Source organism: Carettochelys insculpta, chromosome 11 (assembly GCF_033958435.1).
Source record: "Carettochelys insculpta isolate YL-2023 chromosome 11, ASM3395843v1, whole genome shotgun sequence".
Classification (NCBI taxonomy): Eukaryota; Metazoa; Chordata; order Testudines; family Carettochelyidae; genus Carettochelys; species Carettochelys insculpta.
In genome coordinates this window covers 17271424-17289712 of record NC_134147.1, presented here as the reverse complement: position 1 = coordinate 17289712, position 18289 = coordinate 17271424, and the positions used below count along the sequence as shown (strand labels likewise).

The following is an 18289-nucleotide window of genomic DNA, read 5'->3' as shown; positions in this document are numbered from 1 at the left end:
GTGGGGTGAGGGGCTCTATCGGCTAGGTCAGATTTGGGGGAGGGTGGATGGACCACATACAATGTGTTCTGTGCCCACCTCTGGCAGGGGAATAGGGTCTAGTGGTTAGAGCTGAGCAGAGGGCAGAAGCTGGGAGCCAAAACTCCTGGCTGTAAGTCTCAGATGGCTGTGAGACCTTGGGCGAGCTGCTGGATGACTTTTCTCTTTGCAAATGAGGCCAAGCCCTTCTGGGTCCCAGTCTTGCAGAGAGGGTGTGGCGGGGAGGGGTCCTAGTACCATTATTCCCTTGCTTGCTGGCACCCCCTTACGTACATATCAGGAACTGCTGGAGTGTGGTGCTTAATGGTGTGGGTGTGTGTATGAGAGAGCTGGCAGAGCACGTATACCACGTGTTTTTTTGTGTGTGCCAGTGCCACTGCAGTGTGTGTGTGTATGTGTGTGTGCGCACATGCACACATACACAAGAGCCAGCCGAGCATGAGTACAAGGGTATTTGTGTATTTGTCATGTACTGGTTATATGTCTGCATGCTCACACTGGCTCTGTGTGTGTGTATGTGCACTGCTTAGGTGTGTACACGCACACACTGCCCCTGCATTCACATGCAGGTTGTTGGATGTGTGCACATAATGGCTCTGTGTGTGTGTGTACATGCATGCACACTGGCTCTGAGTGTGCATACACACAGGGTGGCTGCGTGTATGCACACTGGCTCTTGTGTATGTGCACACACACACTGCAGAGGTGGGTGGCTGTGTGCACATGCTGGCTGTGTACAGGCATGCACACACTGGCTCTGAGTGTGCATACACACAGGTGGGTGGCTGTGTGCACATGCAGGCTGCATACACATGCAGGCTGCATACATGAGTGCACACGTTGGCTGAGTGTGCATACACACAGGTGGGTGGCTGTTTGTATACACAGTGGCTCTTGTGTATGTGCACACACACACATACACTGCACAGCTGGGTGGCTGTGTGCACTGTCTGAGTGTGCATACACACAGGTGGGTGGCTGTGTGCACACTGGCTGTGTACATGTGTGCACACACTGGCTCTGAGCATGCATACACACAGGTGGGTGGCTGTGTGCACATGCTGGCTGGGAGGGAGGGAGGACTGCTGGCTGGCTGTGTCTCTTCTTGTGGGCTCACTGCCCTGCTGAGATGCCAATTAATCACTGTGGCTCCCAGCAGCCTTGGAACCAATTATGGTAAGTGCAGGGCCTGCTGCCTGAAGGAGGGGGGGTCAGTGCCTATCAGCTCAGTCACCCCTGTGCCGAGGCGGGGGGAGTGCTGGATGGAGGCTGTTAGAGTCGTGATAAAAAAACAACCCTTTACAGTCATGGTTTGTAAAAATGCCATAAACCAAGGAACCCAGGTGTCCTGGCATGCCCCCCTCTGCCTAGAACCCAGCCCTCCTGGCCCCAGTTCCCCGCCCCATTCCACCAGGCCCCTCCTCCCCCTTGCCCTGTTTGTGTTGGGGGAGCTATTTTTAGCACCAGTTCCCCCTCCCTGGGTGGTAATGAGCAGCTGTTGTGGGCTGGCAGGGGATGGGGGACTCACGCGCTCTCCCCTCTCATGGCTAGGCCCCCTTTCACTGTCCTGGACGGCCGCTCTGGCGGGTGGGGCAGGGCCTGGCTCCATGCAGCACTAAGCTCTCCAGATGCACCCAGCTTGACCCAGGGCTGGGTGGGGGCAAATCCCCAATTTCAGGTATGGGGGGGGACCACAAAGAGAAAAAATGCAACACAGCCACCAAGGGTTTCTCATCTTTATTGCCGGCTCCTGGCTCCAGGCCCTCCCCAGTGGGAAAAGGGGGCGGTGGAGCGGCCACCCCCCAATTGCCTCAGACCCCTGCCAGTGGGGGCAGGGGTTGGGGCACACACTCGGGCTAGCTTTAAAATACCAACAGCCCCCAGCCTGTTCCATCGCACCTGCCCCAGGCAAAGAGGCGGCAGTTGCAGGGTAGGAGCGCGGACTCCCCCCTAAGGACTCCTAACAAAAATGAACCCAAATGCCCCCTCCCCAGCCAGTAAGTGTATGGCAGGACCCCTGGGTTCCCCAGGCTCGGGGAGAGGAGTCACACATGCCAGGGAAAAGGGCAGCCACCAGAGAGCAGAAGTCCAGCTTGGGTTAGAACCCAGGAGTCCTGCTTCCCACGCCTGCTTCGGTTTAACCACTAGCAACCAGAGATCAGAAGGGAGCCAGGAGTCCTGACGCCTCCCCTGCTGGCTTCCCCAAACCAGAAGGAAAAACAACACACAGCTCCCCCAGGCAGGCACGGCCCTGGGCTAGGTGGGGGGTAGCACCAGGCGCAGACCCCACTGGGGCGAATGCTGGGGAGGGGCATGTGGAGGTACAGACAGAGGGGAAAGGCAGTATGTGTGTGTGAAGTGACTCTGTAGTTTAAAGCCTCTGGTGGGTGGGGACTGATCCCCCCCCACCCAGAGTTGAAAACTACAGCAGAGCAGCAGAGACAGGTGGAATCACCCACAAAGCGGGGGGGCCTGGAGTAGGGTGCAAAAATTATGCACTAGGAAGGGGGTCACAGTGCCAGGAGGCTGCTCAGGAGAACCCCCCCCCCCCACGCCTCTCCCTTTCCTTGGCAACTGACCCCCCCCTTTAGCCTCATTAACAGAAGGAGCACCTTGGGATTTCATCCTACAGAGCAGGTGTGCCCCAAAACCCAGCCGGGTGTTTGCCCCTAGACGGGGTGATGGGGAGTAGAAGGGGGGGGATACACACCCTTCAATAAATACCATGCTATAGGGGAGAGGAAGGGGTGGGGGAAGTTAACCCCCTACATCCTGTTTCTCTGGACTTCTTCACCCCTCAGCCCCACAGAACCCAGAGGGCAGCAATCCCCATGTCCCTTTGCTGACCCCCAGCGAAGCTGAGGCAGGAGCTAATGGCCAGTTCCCTGTAGGTGGGGTGCAAGGGGATCCCCCATGCAGAGAGGGGGAGGGCTCCCCCTCCCCCATGGGGGACATGCTAAGCAGGTGGGGGGAAGCCAGCGCAGTGTCTGTCATTTGCTGGCACCGGGGGCGCCTGGTTGGGGCAGGGGCGGGCAGGCTGCTGGGGGGGCATTATTCACGGGGCTCATCAGGTGCTGGGATTTTATGGCGGGTGGGCTCGACCCCCCAGATCTCCCGGGCGTACTGCGCGATGGTGCGGTCGCTGGAGAACTTGCTCGACGTGGCGATGTTTTTAATGACCTTCTTGGTCCATTCCTTGGTGTTCTGGGGAGAGAGAGAGAAAAGTCAGTGGCAGGTCACACCTAGACTGTGATCTATGGGGCTGGCTGGCTACTGGAGGGGGCGAGCCAGGGGCTGGCCAGCTGGGAGAAGGAACAGGTACAGGGGTGGATGGTGAATCCCAGTGACCACCAGTGACTTTTATACATTAGACCCCCGACTTGCACAGACCTGCCTTAGCGTTTTTATATTACTGCGGGTCGAGCCGAGGGGGCACCCAGCTTCCCTGCGCCCTGCCTCGCCGCTTACCCCCGCGGGACCCGCCCGCCAGCAACGCGCTGCCGGCTGGCTCAGGGGCTTCCCAGGAGGTAGCTCCCACCCTGTGGCCGCCTGGGGCTGCAGCGCCAGGGCAGGGAGGGGGCGGGTGTGGCAGGCCAGGCGCGCGGCTGAATGCTGGAGGGAGCTCGCGGCCCTCCTGCTCCAGCCAGCAGCTCTGGCTTCCCCTGGGGGAGGGAGGGTGGGTGGCAGCCAGGTTAGAGGAGGGGCAGAGCTGCCACCTGCCCCAGTCGCCGTCCTCTCAATGCTGAGCAGCCACGGCACCCCTGACGCCCGGTTTCTGCCTCCACCTCCCTTTGGAGACCGCGGCAGCCAGCAGGAGCGGAGCAGCCCAGTGCCACGCATGGTGAGAGCATGGGGGTCGCTCCCGGGGGGAAGAGGAAGGGGCGGCCGGGCATGCGTATGAACCCGGGGGACCTGGGCGACGCCGGGGCCGCTGCCATCTTCCGCACCTCCCAGAGCTGGGGGTGGCCTGGGGCCGAGCAGGGGGTGCAGAGTGCTGCGCCCTGGCCAGCTCCCAGCCCCCTTGCTGCTGGGGATTCCCCCGGCCCCGGTGGCTCCCTGGGAGCTGAGCTGGCGGCTCTGCCCCAGCTCGACGTGGGCGAAACTCCAGTTGCCCCGGGTCCCCAGGAGCGTAACTCTGGCACAAGCTGGGGCTTTAGCACCACGTGAATCCCTTGAGCTAAGGGAGACTAGAAAGACAGACACACCTGCCCCCGCCCCACTCCCCCAGCTGCCCTTTACGCACCTCCAGTCTTGTGCCTGGTTCCTGACCTGGCCTCTGGGCCTGGCAGTGACCTCCCTGGGCTTTGCTCTTTCCAGTTCTCCCTGTGATGTTCCAGGCTGCCCTTCCCAGCCCCACCCCCTCCAGCTCTCCCCGGAGCTGCTCAGTGCTTCTCTGGGGTTGTCAGGGGCCTGGAGCTGAACCAGGACGCCCAGGAACAGAACCCAGGTGTCCTGCCACCAGCCTCCCCCCCGCCTACTCTAACCCACGGACCCCACACCCCTCCTGGCACTCCTGCAGTGCCCCAGGGCAGCCACTAGGGGGCGCATGCTCACCTTATAGAGGGCACTCACTCTCTCCTGGCATTTGATGTAGGCTTCGTAATCTGCAAAGACTTTGAACCTGGGGGGCAGGGGGGTTGTCAGGCTGGGGGTCCTGCCACCTGCAGCCAGGGTCAACCCCGGGAGCCTTTCCCACAGCACAGCCTGCAGCAGGCACCCAAAGCCCCAGGGAACACCCCCCCCCAGCGTCAGCTGCCCCAGCCTAGGGGGCACTCATGGGAACAGAGTCCAGGCTCCCCAGACCATCTGATGCCCCTCCCCTCGCAAGCTGGTGGAGCTGTGCAAGAGCTGAGCCCCAGTGTCAGACTTCCCCCCACCCCCCCTGGGTCCGGCACCCCAGAGCCCTGGTGGCCTTTTCATTACAAATTAAACACTGGTGAGAGTCCCCTCCCACCTCCCTACACAGGCACGGGGGCCTCTGTCCCTTATCCTTCCCCCACCTGTCATGGTTCATCAGCATGTTGACGATGTCCTTGAAGAGCTGGGGCTGCTTGGGGGAGAAGAAGCCACTGCTGACCTGGTCGATCACCTGCTTGAGCTCCGGGATGCGGTCGTAATAGTCCTTGGCACAGTAGCTGGGAGGGGGGGAGGGCAGGTTACCTCAGGGTCATGGCTCCACTCAGCCCAGCCTCAGGGGCTCCCCCCAGACCAGAAGCTGCCACCTTGGCCTCTCCCAGGGGACTCCCTAAGCCCACTGCCCAACCTGGCTCCCTCCCCAGCCCCAGGAGGGACCCCAGCAGCATGGGGAGCCCAGGTGGGGGAATCAGGACCCCAGCAGCAGGGGACGTGGGCAGCATCAGAAGGGTCCTGGCAGCAGAGGTGGAAAAAGAACCCCCAAAACAGTTACTTGAGTAAAAGTACTTTTTGGTGTACTTAAGTACAAGTGACCGGTGTCCCTCTGGAAAACTACTTGAGTAAAAGTACACACACTCACACTGCATTTTTACTGTGCTCAAGTACCCAGAAGTGAGAGTAGCCGCACTTTTACTCAAGTAACGGTCAGGGTACTTTTCCCACCGCTGCCTGCCAGGGAGCGATGGGCACAAATCTGGCCTGAGCTGGGGACACTGTGGGCAGCAGATCCAGGCAGTGGAGGAGACTGGCAGTGAGGCAGACGTAGCGTAAAGCAGGCTGAGTGGGAATCCAGAGGCAGGGAAGGGGGTGGGGGGGGCGTGGGAGGGGGTGGGGGGGCAGGGCCCAGCCCCCACCCTTTTCTGTCCATCTCCTCCACGTCTTCCACCCGCATGCCAAAGATGAAGAAGTTCTCCTCGCCCGCCTCCTCCGCCATCTCCACATTGGCGCCGTCCATGGTGCCGATGGTCAGGGCCCCGTTCAGCATGAACTTCATGTTCCCGGTGCCCGAGGCCTCTGTGCCGGCTGTGGAGATCTGCTCGGACAGGTCGGCCGCCGGGATCACTGTGGGAGAGGTGGGATCGGTGGGACGGCAGAGGGTGAATGGCCCATGTTCCCGACCCGGGGCGTGGCTGAGGAATGCGGATTAGAGGCTCCCATGTGGGCTAGACCCAGCCCTGAACCAGGCTGGGGGGCGGGGGGCAGAGGCCCTGCTGGCCTGATCTAGCGTGGGAGATGGAATGGCAGAGTGAGGGGCCGCGATCAGAGATGATCAAGCAGGGCAGGGGCTTGGTCCTGGAGAAGAGGAAGGGAAGGGGCGGAGCCTCAAGGGAACAGAAGGGGCGGAGCCTCAAGGGGAAGAGGCAGCACAGTGGGCGGAGCCACACTTTGGGTGCTGAAGGCTCCCCCACCTTTAAGGAACCTCCTGTAGTCCGGGTGGCCAGGAGAGTGGCGGGGGCAGGAGAGACGGTGGGAGGGCAGGAGGGGGGGAGCAGGGCAGGGTCAGAGGTCACAGCCACTCTACCCTTCTCAGCCAGGGAGACGCGGTAGTTCTCCAAGAAGATCATCTTTAGGCGGTCGCCAATGATGGGGTCGTTGTTGACGATGTCCCCAATGGCCGTGATCAGCTTAATGATCATCTTGGCCATGTGGTAGCCAGGGGCAGCCTGCGGGGGGACAGAGCATGAGATTGCAGCTGAGCCCCCAGCCCCCGCCTCCCACCAGCCGGCGGCGGCAGCCGGAGAGGGGCCTGTCCCCGGGTCTCACCTTGCCGCCGATCATGACGGTGCGTGGCACAAAATTCTGGTTGGGGTCCCTCTTGATCCCTGCGGGGGACAGGGAGAGATGCAGGGTCAGGGCAGGGGCGCCAGGGAGCAGGGCCTGCACCAGCCAGTCCCTGGCCACCCAGCAAGTGCAGCATCAGCAGACTGCTCTGACAACCAGCAGCTGCTCAAAGACAGCCCCTGCCTCGCCTAGGCCCATGCCCGATGGCCCAGCCTGGACCCTCCGCTCCACTTCCTGGCTACCAACTCCTGCTGCAGCCCTGGGCCTGACGCCTGCTCCAGCACTAGGTCTTGCTGCTCACATCCTGCTGACCGAGGATGGCATCGAAGGGGACGTGGAGACTAGGCCTAGTGGTTAGAGCAGGGGCTGGCAGTCAGGACTGCCGGTTCTATCCCCAGCTCTGGCGGGGGGCAGGAGGTCTGAACTCACGGTTGTAGAGTGTGATGACGTGGAGGCAGTTGAGAAGCTGCCTTTTGTACTCATGGATCCTTTTCACCTGCAGGTCAAAGAGGGAGTTGGGGTTGATCTTCACCTTGTATTCCTTCTCCAGATAGGCGGCGAACTTCAGCTTGTTCTCCTGGCATGGGAAAGCAAAGATGGGAACCTAGGCCCTGCACCCCTGCCCCAGGTGCCGATCACAGCCAGGGCTCCTGCATCTCAGCCCCAGGCCGGGCCCAAATCACAGCCAGTGACCCGAAGAGGAAAAGGCCCCACGCCCCATCCACAGACCCGGCCCCAGATCACAGCCAGCCCCCAGAGGGAACAGGCCCTGGACTCATCCCCAAGCCTGGGCTCAGATCACAGCCAGCCCCCAGAGGGGAGAGGCCCCACGTTCCACCTTCCCGCCCCGGTACCTGTTTGACTTTGGCGACATCCCGGATGAATCCCTCATCATCCACAAAGGCCAGAAGCTTTTTCAGGTGGTCGAGGTCAGAGATGTATTCCTCCCCAATACGCTGGGGAAAGAGGAAGGTCAGAGCCAGGCCTGGCACAGCAGAGCAGGAGGCTCCCACCCCCATGGCTCTGCCCTCCCAGGAGCAATGCAGAGGAGATGGGTCCAACCTGCCTCCCATGCCTGTCCATGTATATCAGGGGTGGGCAAATACCAGCCCCCAGGGCTCCCACCTCTAGATTTCCTGGCACCTCCGCAGGTGTCAGGCGATCAAAAGCTCTCGTTGGCCGCAGATGCCCGTTCACAGCCAATGGGAGCCCAGGAAGCAGCGTCCCAGCCAATGAGAGCTGCAATCGTCAGATGCCTGCAGAGGATGAGGAAACAGAGGGGCAGCGGCCGGCCAGGGACTAACGCTGGTGGGCTACCGCTTCTTCATTGCCCACCTTGGTATACAGCAGCCCCCACCCCACAAAGCCCTCCTGTCTGAATGGCAACTCCCATGGCTGTGTACAGCATCCCCCAACCCCCTAGAGTCCCCTCTCTTCTCATGGCAGCCTGACCCCGCCCCCAGACTCTCCCCACAATTTCTGAATGGTGTCCTCCAAAATCCCACACTAGTCTCTGTCTGGTGCATTCTCAAACCCCCTCTTCCCCATAACTGCACATCACCCCGAAGGAGCCTCCCCCCAACTCCCTGCACTCACCTCAGCTATGACTTCAGCCAGCCCTGGATTGCACAGAACCAGCCAGCGCCGAGGCGTGATGCCATTGGTTTTGTTCTGGAATTTGTGTGGCTCGAGCTCATAGAAATCCTTGAAGCTGGAGAAGAAAAGGGGAATGAAAGAGAAAATGAATGAACAAGAGGGCCAAAGAGGGTAAGGATCGAAGCAGGACCGAAAACAAATGAGAGGGCAAACGGGCGAAGGAGTGGGAAGAGAAAGGCAGAGGAGAGAGAACAGGGGAGAGGGAAAAAAATGACCAACAGGAGAATGAATGACGCAGGAAAAAAGAAGGGTAGAGAAGGAAAGAGCAAAATGGAAAGTGACTAAAGAAACAATGGAGGAATAAGATGGTAGCAGAAAAAGAGGGAAAAGGATGAACAAAACAGGGAAAATGAAAGAAAGAAAGAAAAGGCAAGATGAGGTACACCAGAAGGAGGAAAGAAGTGAACAGATGAATGACTGGAAAACTGGACAAAGCACCATGAAACAGGAACAAGAGAATGATAATAGACTGAAAAGCATGAATGAAAAACAGGAAAGCGGGGTGGGGGGGGTAACCAAGGCTCAGAGCCCAGAGGAAGAGGGAAGAATTAAATGGGAAAAGGAAGGATGGAAAAGGGAACCCAGAGTGGAGAGAAGAGACACGGCCAGGGAGAGAAGTAAGGGGAGTGGCAGGGAGTGTGTGGGAGGGAAATGGCAGGGCACATACACTGTCTTCTTGAGGATTTCCGAGTGGATGCGGGCGACCCCATTGATGGCGTGGGAGCCCACGATACACAGATGCGCCATATTGATCCTCTTGACACTGCCCTCCTCCACCAAGGACATGCGCCGCAGCCGGTCATGGTCCCCAGGGAACGTGGCATAGACCCTCTGGCCAGGAGGGAATGGAAAAATCAGGATGGAGCATTTCCAGAAAGACTCCACAACCAAGCCCCCCCAGGAAGAAAACAGGAGATTCCCCCATTGTCCTAGCCCCAGGACACTCCTCCAGCACCCACCCTGCCCCCATGGGACCCAATCTCAAACACCTATGGCTCCATCCAAAGCCACACACCCCGTATTTAACCTCATCCCCAACCTCTCCCCAGCAAAAGCATATGTGAATCAGCTGCAGAGCCCGGACGTCCAGCAGCACCCTGCAGTTCTCAACCACAAGAGCCAGCCCCTGCCAAAGCTGGGGACAAAACCCAGGAGGCTCTTGCCATCTGCAAGGGAGGAGGGGACTTCTCCAGCCCACGCTGGGGGCAGAGCTTACGTCAAGGAACCGCTGGTTAATTTCATAGATGATCTCCAGGTGCCGGGGCAGGAGGTTTTCCAGGAGGTGGACAGGCCAGCGCTCCAGGGCCTCAGGCAGCACCGTGTGGTTGGTGTAGGCGCAGGTCCGGACTGTGATGTCCCAGGCCTGAAAGAGACAGCGCGTGAGGTTGCCCAGCCCAGCACTGAGATGCAGCAGCCTCTGGGGTAAGAAGTGGGGGCTATTCAACAGCAGAACCACCACACCTGCTCCCCTGTGGCACAGAGCCTCCAATGTCACACAGACACACCCCTTACCTTGTCCCAGTCCAGCTTCTCAATATCAACCAGCACTCGCATGAGCTCGGGGATGGCCAGGGAGGGGTGAGTGTCATTCAGCTGGATTGCAACCTGCAGGAGGGGGACAGAGCTGAGACCACCAGAGACAAAGGATGCAGGAGCTCCTCTGTAGAAGGCCAGGGCTGGAGAAGCTGGGAGTGGCCCCAGAGCCAGTTCCCCCTCCACTCAGTATAGTGCCTCTACCTGGGCAAAGCTGGGGGCTGGGAGCTCCCTTTACAGCCATCGCTCCTGCCCTGCTCCCCACAGCGCCCCCTGCTGGACAGGCTGGGGCTAGAGTAGCTGGGTTCTCCCCCACAGGCAGCTCCCGCCCTGCTCCCCACAGCACCCCCTGATGAGCGAAGCCGGGGCTGGAGTACCTGGGTGCTCCCCCCACAGGCAGCTCCCACCCTGCTCCCCACAGTGCCCCCTGCTGGGCGAGGCCAGGGCTGGAAGAGCTGGGTGCTCCCCGCCACAGGCAGCTCCTGCCCTGTGCCCCACAGCGCCCCCTGCTGGGAGTGGCAGGTACCTTGTCAGGGAAGGCATCAAAGGAGGTGCGGACGGGGTCCCTGCTGCCAAACTTGGAGGATTTGAAGCGGCGGATGATGTCCTGCAGAGTGGCGGCAACCACAAAGTACTCCTGCTTCAGACGCAGCTCCTTGCCCTCGAAGAACTGCAGGGAGGAGGGGCAGGTGAGGACGGGGCAGCCACCAACCCGCTCCAGGCTGGTACAGTCCCAACCTCGGAGTGAGCCAATGGCCACTGCTACGGCAGGGGCTCTCTGTGGCCCCTGCCCACGGCACAGGGAAAGACCTGGGAATGTAATCCAGACCTCCTGACTACCCAGCTCCCTTCTCCAGCCACCAGGCACCACTTCCCTCCCAGAGCAGGGGATGAAACCCAGGTGTGCTGACTACCCAGCCCCACTGCGATAAGCCGGGAAAGGAACAACACCTGCAAGCAATTGACGGGGGCGTCTTGCTCTCCCACCAAGGGTCCCACATGGGTGTGGAGGCCGTGAAGGGGGGTAACATTCAGGCCACAGCTCTGGGGCAGGGATTTGAGGGCAGAGGGAAATGCCCATTTTGCCCAACAGTGAACCCTCCCAGCTAATACACTTTAGCCCCATTAGACCCCCTGGGCCCTATCCCTGGTGCCGAGAAGAGGGACCGAGTAGGGAAGCAGAATCCCCACCCCAGTGTATAAACCATCACCCAGTTCTAACAAGTTCCTTAAAGGACCAGCTCCTCCCACCCCTCCCACCCCTGCCACAGCCAGAGACCCACAGTGGGAGCAGAGAGCCCTGGAGTGGGCTGGGGGCTACTCACATTGTCATTCGGATACAGCACCCGAGAAATGTTCTCAGCCAAGTTCCTGTCCAGCACGGCTTGAATATAGCCACCAACATTAACTGAGGCAGAGAGAGAACAGGGCCTTAGGTCCCACAGGGCTCCCTCGCCTGGAGCTGAGATGGGGTCAGCACTGACAAGGAAGAGCAGTTGAGCCCCCACCCCAGTTTTCAGTAACTGTCCCCATGCCCTGTTCCCAGGCACCCACAGGGCCCCTGACACACGCCCAGGGGGGCCTCCAGCAGAGGGGGTCTGGCTGCCTGGCTCCCTCAGCTGTTAAGATGAGCCCCCCCGAGACACAGCCCCCTGCCCAGCCTGGGGACCCCCCCCTTCACTCACAGTCTTTGAGGTTGAACTCGTTGGGGGCCCGGGCGGACCAGAGGCGCATGGTGTTGACCGTGTTGTTGCGGTAACCAGGAACAGGGGTATCGTAGGGAAGAGCCAGGACTACCTGTCAAAGGACAGCGGGGCTAGAGCCAGTCCCAGCCCCCCAGTGGGCAAGAGGAGCAGAGAGCCCTGCCCAGCCACCCCAGGACTGGCATCCCATAATGCCCTCCAGCCCCTTGTTACAGGTGGGGAAACTAAAGAACAAACAGGAGAAGTGAATGCCCCAGTGAACCAGGGAAAGGACCCAGGCGTCCTGGCTCCCTGCCCATGTTCTCCCAGGCTGGTGAATGAGCATGCAAGGGGTGCAGCTTCTGGGCAACTGCGCATGCAAGGAGGTGCTTCTGCAAAGGTCATCGGAGGCTGCCCACACCCCCGGTGCACAGTGAGCTCACATTTACATGGAAAAGCCTGCTTGTGTGCTTTGAAATGCACACTCAGGCACACCCACAGTCACACGGCTTTGTGCAATGCCTGTGAGTGCACCTCTGACCCCATGCATATGGTAGGTGCACCAACAGCCATGCATGTGAACACACGCTCCCTGGTGCGCCTGCACACCCACAGATGCACACAGGCGCCTGCCAGTCCCTCAGATACTGATATACACAGACTTGTGCTAAGCCACACTCACCACTCACTTGCATTGGCTGCCCCCCCAGACTCACCTGCGTGTCAACCCACTTGCTGCCCTCTGGCCCACGCTCCACATGCCCAAAGAAGTGTACTGGGATCATGTACTCAGGCCGGGCCTTCTCCCAGGGGTTGCCATAGCGCAGCCAATCATCAGCCTCCTCCACCTGCCGAGGGAGGACAGGAGGGGGAGGGGTGAATGCATCCAGGACATCCCAGCTACCTGACAGCCATCTCCTGCTGGGATCCACCTTGTCGCACAGCGCTTGCTGCCTCCACACCCGGGGCCCTTTGACAACCCCCCGCCGGGCCTCTCCTACCCCACACTGGGGCAGCTCTGCCCCTCATGCCCCCCAAACCCCCCCATCCCTGCCCCCACACCTGGGGGGCACGACCCACCTGCCAGCCCCCAGAGATCTTCTGGTTGAAGATGCCAAACTCATAGCGGATGCCGTAGCCGTAGGCGGCCAGTCCCAGAGTGGCCATGGAGTCCAGGAAACAGGCTGAGGGGGGAGAAAGGTGGGGGTTGGGCATTACAGCTGGATCACTGCTAGAGCAGGGTGGGGGGTACTGCCAGAACAGGCAGACCAGGGCGGGACAGGGAAGGGGGACAGTGGAGGTGTGGAAGAGGAGGAGACAGTCACTCGGGTCACAGCAATAGGGGAAGGGGTGAAGGACAGGGTGGTGACTGATGCAGGGGGAAAGGGGCAGGCAGGGCGCATCCCTGTGGGGCTGAGTGTATGGTGGGGCATGGCCGCGGGGACAGGGTCAAAGCTAAATGGGGCTGAGTCAGGGGACTGGGCATGTGCGTCTGTGAGGGGGCGCTGCTGGGGAGGCACTGTGTGGGGAATGGGTGTGTCTGGGAGGGCAGGTGTGGGAGGATGGGTGTGCGTTGTGGGGTTAGGAGTAGCAAGTCATGTGAATGCCAGGGCTGGGAGTACTTGGGGGGCGTGGCACGTGTATCCGGAGGACCGGCTGGATCCATGTCCAGGTGCAAGTCTGGGAACTCGGCTGGCCCTGGGCACACAGGCCCCGTGGCTGCCACGCTGGTTCCCCTCACCTGCCAGGCGCCCCAAGCCCCCGTTCCCCAGCCCAGCATCCTCCTCGATCTCCTGCAGCTCCTCCATGTCCAGGCCCAGCTGTGGGGGCAGGAAAAGGGGATGTTAGAGGAGATGAGCCACTTCCCCCACCTCACCGCCAGCTCTCCCTGCCTCCTTTCCCCTCAGCTGCCTCGCCAGGCGCTGGGTACCTGGTAGATGGCCTCGTCACAGGCGTTCTGCAGCCCCAGGTTCACCATGGTGTTCTGCAGCGTGCGGCCCATGTAGAACTCCAGCGACAGGTAGTAGATGCGCTGCGGGGGCATGGGGACAGGTGAGGGGCACAGACAGGGCGGGGGGTATTGAGGATTCCGCTGCACCCCCACCCCCGAAGCAGGCCCCATTCTCTGGTCTACTGAGCACACGAATCCTGCCCCCTGGGGCTGGATTGAAATCAACACCCCCTAGAGGACACGTCCCTTTTGCCACCCAACCTGGGCAGGACACTTTGTGGGGACAGGGGCAGGCGAGGGGGGTGCAGGTGGCTGGCTGCTGGGGCTTACAGATGCCCAACGAAGCTTTGCGGGGGAGCATGGGTGGACATCAGCCATGCTACGTCAGCCCATCTCAGGTATGCAGACGGTGGCCCTATCCAGTGTCCCAGCCCCTCCTCCCCTGGGGCTGACACAGGCTCTTTCCCAGATTAAATGGCAAAAGTCAATGCAAATGTCAGGCTGGGCTAAATTTAACCAGACTGTGCCCCCACCAGGGCACTGAGAGATGATTAGAACCAGGGGCCTGGAGAGCTGTGAGGCTCCTCCCCCAGCCACTTCCTCTACCTGTCACTTCTGGGGAGAGGCCCCATGTGCCGCTGCCTGCCACCAGAGCCAGCCAGCCAGCCCCCAGCCCCGGCACTGGGTCTGACAGCACCTCCTCATGGGGCCAAGTCTCCTATCCTATTCCCTGTCCCCTGGTGCCCTGGTTCTGAATCACAGCCAGAGCCCCTTGGTGGGACCGGGCCTCGAATCCCGTTCCCTCCCCCCACAGCCACCTGGTCCCCCCACCTGGCACTGGATCACAACTAGCGCCCCCTAGAGTGGAAAGACCCCACTGTCTGCTTTGGTCAGCCTTCAAGCCTGAAAACTACTGCCCTCTTTCCCAATCCTCGCTCCCCCACTTCCCAGCATGCCATGAGGGGTCTCATATCTGCTCACAGTGGCTCAAACCTCCAGCCACTGCTACCCCATTCACCTGACACTCCCCGGAACGGGAAGGGGATTAATGGCCCACAATCCTCTCATACGACCCCCCCACCCCACTGCGATCCCCTGGCCCAGGACGTCCGCCTGCGTGCAGGTCTCTGAGAGGCGGTTTGTGTTGACCCCTGGGGTCACACACCCCAGGGACTGGGGGGGTTAGCTAGACTTTGGGGGAAGGGGGCCCAGGAGGGGGTCAATCGCAGCCAAGGCGCTCACACACAGGCCCAGGAAGGGGAGAATGGAGGGTGATGGGAAAGCAGGATGCCATAGGTGAGTAGCTGGATGAACTGAGGTGGGGGGAGAAAACACTGGGGGAGCGATGGGCCTGAGGGTGATGTGGGGGGAGGGAAAGGGCAGGGGCAGCCAAAGGAATGTCAGGTGGGGCAATAGCAGGAGTGGAGGTGGCTGGGGAAAGGTAAGTGTGTCTGGGGTCCCACAGGGCCTCTGGAGGATCCAGCCTGTGAGTTACATCCTCTCTCTGCCAGCTCCTTGGAAGGAAACCCAGCTCAGATGGGGACAAGGGTGCACCCTCCCCCTGCCCTCCTGAGCCATCAGCCAGAGCACGCCCTGGGTGCACTGTCCCTGTGGCAGGAAGGCTGGCACTGTGGGTAGGACACTAGCCCAGCCCTGTGGGATGCTCCAGGCAAGAAGGCCAGGGGCCATCCTTCCCCGCAAGGAGGGAGCTGACAGGCTCATCTCAGCTCCCACTGTCCCTCCCCACAACTAGCCAGGGAGCTGTGCTGTGAGCCCCCAGGCATCAGGCTCGATAGGGGGCAGGGAAGGAGGGCCATGGGCCAGATGGGCCCATCGGTCTGACCCCGAGCCCTTCAGTGCCAATACGCCAGGCCTTTCGCCTCTGAGCTGAAGAAAGGTCTGGGGCAGCCAGGGCAGCAGCACAGCTGGTGTTTATACCCTACATGGAGCACACGCAGAGCCAGCCTAGCGCTGGGGGATCCCGGTCCTGGAGCAACGTTCCCAGCAGTCAGAAGGAGAAAGCTTGGCTTACAGGTGGGAGGCTGGTCTGTGAGCCATCCACGGCCCCCTTCCCCCTGGAGCAAGGGGCCTGTCCAATGCTAGACACCCCCAGATCGGCGATTCCCAGCAGCAGCTCTGAGCTGGCAGAGTAGTCCCTCCGCTCCCCCCACCCCAGACGTCCCCAGCTCTTCCCCTCTCCTGCCTCGCTGCCCTTTTCCTGGTGGAGCTGCTAGCTGCAAACCCTGCCTAGGTGCCCCCTGTGCCAGCCCTTTCTGGCACTCTTCCCGCCTGATCCCTGCCCTTCACACACCCTGCGCCTTGGAATCTCTCCCTTAGCACTGCTGCGGCACGGAGCCTTCTCAGCAGGGGCTCTTGGCAGGCCCTTCAGCAGTGGAGGGTGCTGATTCCTCCCTCCCTCCTTGTGCACTCCCACCTCCCTAACACTCAGCCACTCGGTATCCCCTCTCCGGAGTGTCCCCCCGCTCTCTCCCCAGCCCACGCACCCTAGCACCCCCCTCCACTGTGCCCAGGGGCATCCCCCTCCCCCATCCTGCCCCCTCTCCAGTGTCCCCCCAGATGATGCACCCCAGCACCCCCCTCCGCTGTGCCCAGGGGCATCCCCCACCATGCCCCCTCCAGTGTCCCCCCAGATGATGCACCCCAGCACCCCCCGACACCCCCCTCTGCTGTGCCCACAGGCATCCCCCTCCCCCACCACACCCCTCCTGAGGTCCCCCTGCTCTCTCCCCAGCCGATGCACCCCAGCCCTCCCCACCTCACCCCTCTCCACTGCACCCATGGACATCCCCACCCCCTCTCCAGTGTCCCCCCCCCCCCAGCCCACGCACCCCCGCTCCAGCGCGCCCCGTGGGCCCACCTTGGGGTCCTTCTCGTAGTAGTACTGCTGGGTGCGGATCCAGCGGCCCACCAGGTGGTCGCGCACCGTGTGCGCCAGGGCGAAGTAGTAGTCCCGGGGGGTGGCCACGTTCCGGTCCTTCACCAGCGTGAAGTGCAGGTGCCGGTTGAAGTTCTTCTTGAGGTCGGTGACATTCTCCACCCCGGCCAGGCCCCGCACGCTGATCTGCTTCCTCTTCTCGTAGTCCGACAGCGGCCGCGACATCCTGCTCCGGCGGCCAGGCGCGGCGCGGCGCGCACGGCGGGGCTCCCGCGGGCAGGGCCTGGTACTGCGGCAGCGGGGACAGCGCGGACCCGGGCTCGCGGCGCGGCGCTGCGGCAGCAAATGCGCCCCCAAGCCCCGCCCCTCATGTATTATTAACCAGCGCGGTGCATTATTCATGAGCCCCTCCTCCGGGCCGGGAGGGGGGACCCTCGCCCCGCCTCCTACCTCGTCCGCCCCCGCACCCCCCAGCTTATCAATAACTCATCCGATCCGGCCCACCCCGAGTCCCCCCGGCTCTGGCTGAAGAACAGGGCAGAGGGCGGAGCCTGTGCTAGGCATAAGCAAAATAAGAAGCTGCTTAGGGCCCCAAGCGGCTCCAGCGGGGCCTAGTAATTACTGCTGGGGAGGAGGCACAGTGCTGCCTGGCCCCCAGGGGGCTGGCAGGGACAGAGGGGGTTCATCACGACAGGAGGGTGGACTAGTAACTGGCTGCTCCTAGTCAGGACTGTGACTAATGAAATTAAGCAGCGCTTTAGCTAATCTCTCCCGCAGCGAGCCTCCCCAGACTGGAGCGAGCTCAGCTTCCCTGCGGAGAGATGCCTCGCTTGCTACCTGGACCTCCAGCTCTCTATTCACCCAAACACAACCTCTATCTACCCCCTCCCTGCACACCCGTCTCCCGCTTCCCTCTTGAGCTGACATTGCCCTGCACTGCTCCTTCCAGCCCAGCACATGATCCTCCACCCTGCACAATTACGGGGCTGGGACTGGTTCTGGCCCACCCCTGAGCAGGCCCAGAGGCCACGTTCTGACTGGTTGCTGACTAAAGTCCGCGGCAGCATGAGGCGGAACCTGGTGCACGCCTACCTCGAGTGCGCCAGGCTGAAGGCCCTGTTCCAGCTCCTCAGGTTCTGGCTGCACTTTTCCTGCACCTGTTTATTTTTGCACACCCTATCCGTGGCCCCCACGAAGCCATGGGACCAACTCATCAACCTCCTCCTGGCCCTCACCAAAGCGACCATCTACAACACCAGGAGGAGGATGCTGGATGAGGGAACACTGCAACTGCAGGGCCTATTTCCACTCCTCCCTTGTGTCAAGTATCCAGACAGTTCCTCTGGGTGGTGTCCACTGGCTCCCTAAGCAGCTTCAAAGAGCACTGGGGTCTGGTAGAGGCTCTCTGTTCAGTGGCCCCCTTGGGTTCCCTCATTCTGAACCTGTCTTCTGCATGCTCGCCCCTGATTTATTTCTCTGTTGGCCCATGTAATCAGTTGGGTCCTGTAGGCCCTCCCCAGCGCTCAAATAGGGCTGATCAAGGTCAGGCTGATTTGTGTGTAGAAGGAAGGGGGCCTTTGGTTCAACCCCCAGCCCACGCTCAGGCTCCCAGTGCTGAGGCAACATATACAGCTCGTCTGAAAGCTGCGCCTGTGCTTTGGGTGGCTAGGATATTAATTTTGATTGCAGTGTAATGATTTGCAAATTAATTAGCAGCCAAGACAATGAAAATTAGTGGGTGAGAACGACAGCAATTCAGAGAGCAGGAAGCAATGGAATAGGAAGAAGGCAGGCAGTGAATGTTATGGTGAAATTAGAATAATAATAGAAGGGAAT

General features: G+C 61.0%; 1 protein-coding gene across 1 annotated transcript; it reads right to left on the bottom strand.

Annotated features, from left to right (window-relative positions):
• Positions 1-1761: 1761 nt before the first annotated feature.
• PYGM (glycogen phosphorylase, muscle associated) lies at positions 1762-16806 on the bottom strand. Its single transcript, XM_075005516.1, has 20 exons — positions 16436-16806; positions 13537-13638; positions 13348-13426; positions 12687-12790; positions 12323-12454; positions 11610-11721; positions 11250-11332; positions 10451-10594; positions 9904-9996; positions 9608-9754; positions 9059-9222; positions 8332-8446; positions 7590-7691; positions 7165-7312; positions 6718-6776; positions 6476-6617; positions 5808-6015; positions 5040-5174; positions 4594-4660; positions 1762-3243 (listed from the first exon to the last, which is right to left on the bottom strand). The coding sequence occupies exons 1-20, from the start codon at positions 16676-16678 to the stop codon at positions 3091-3093; spliced, it is 2532 nt and encodes an 843-aa protein (XP_074861617.1). The 5' UTR covers positions 16679-16806; the 3' UTR covers positions 1762-3090.
• Positions 16807-18289: the final 1483 nt, after the last annotated feature.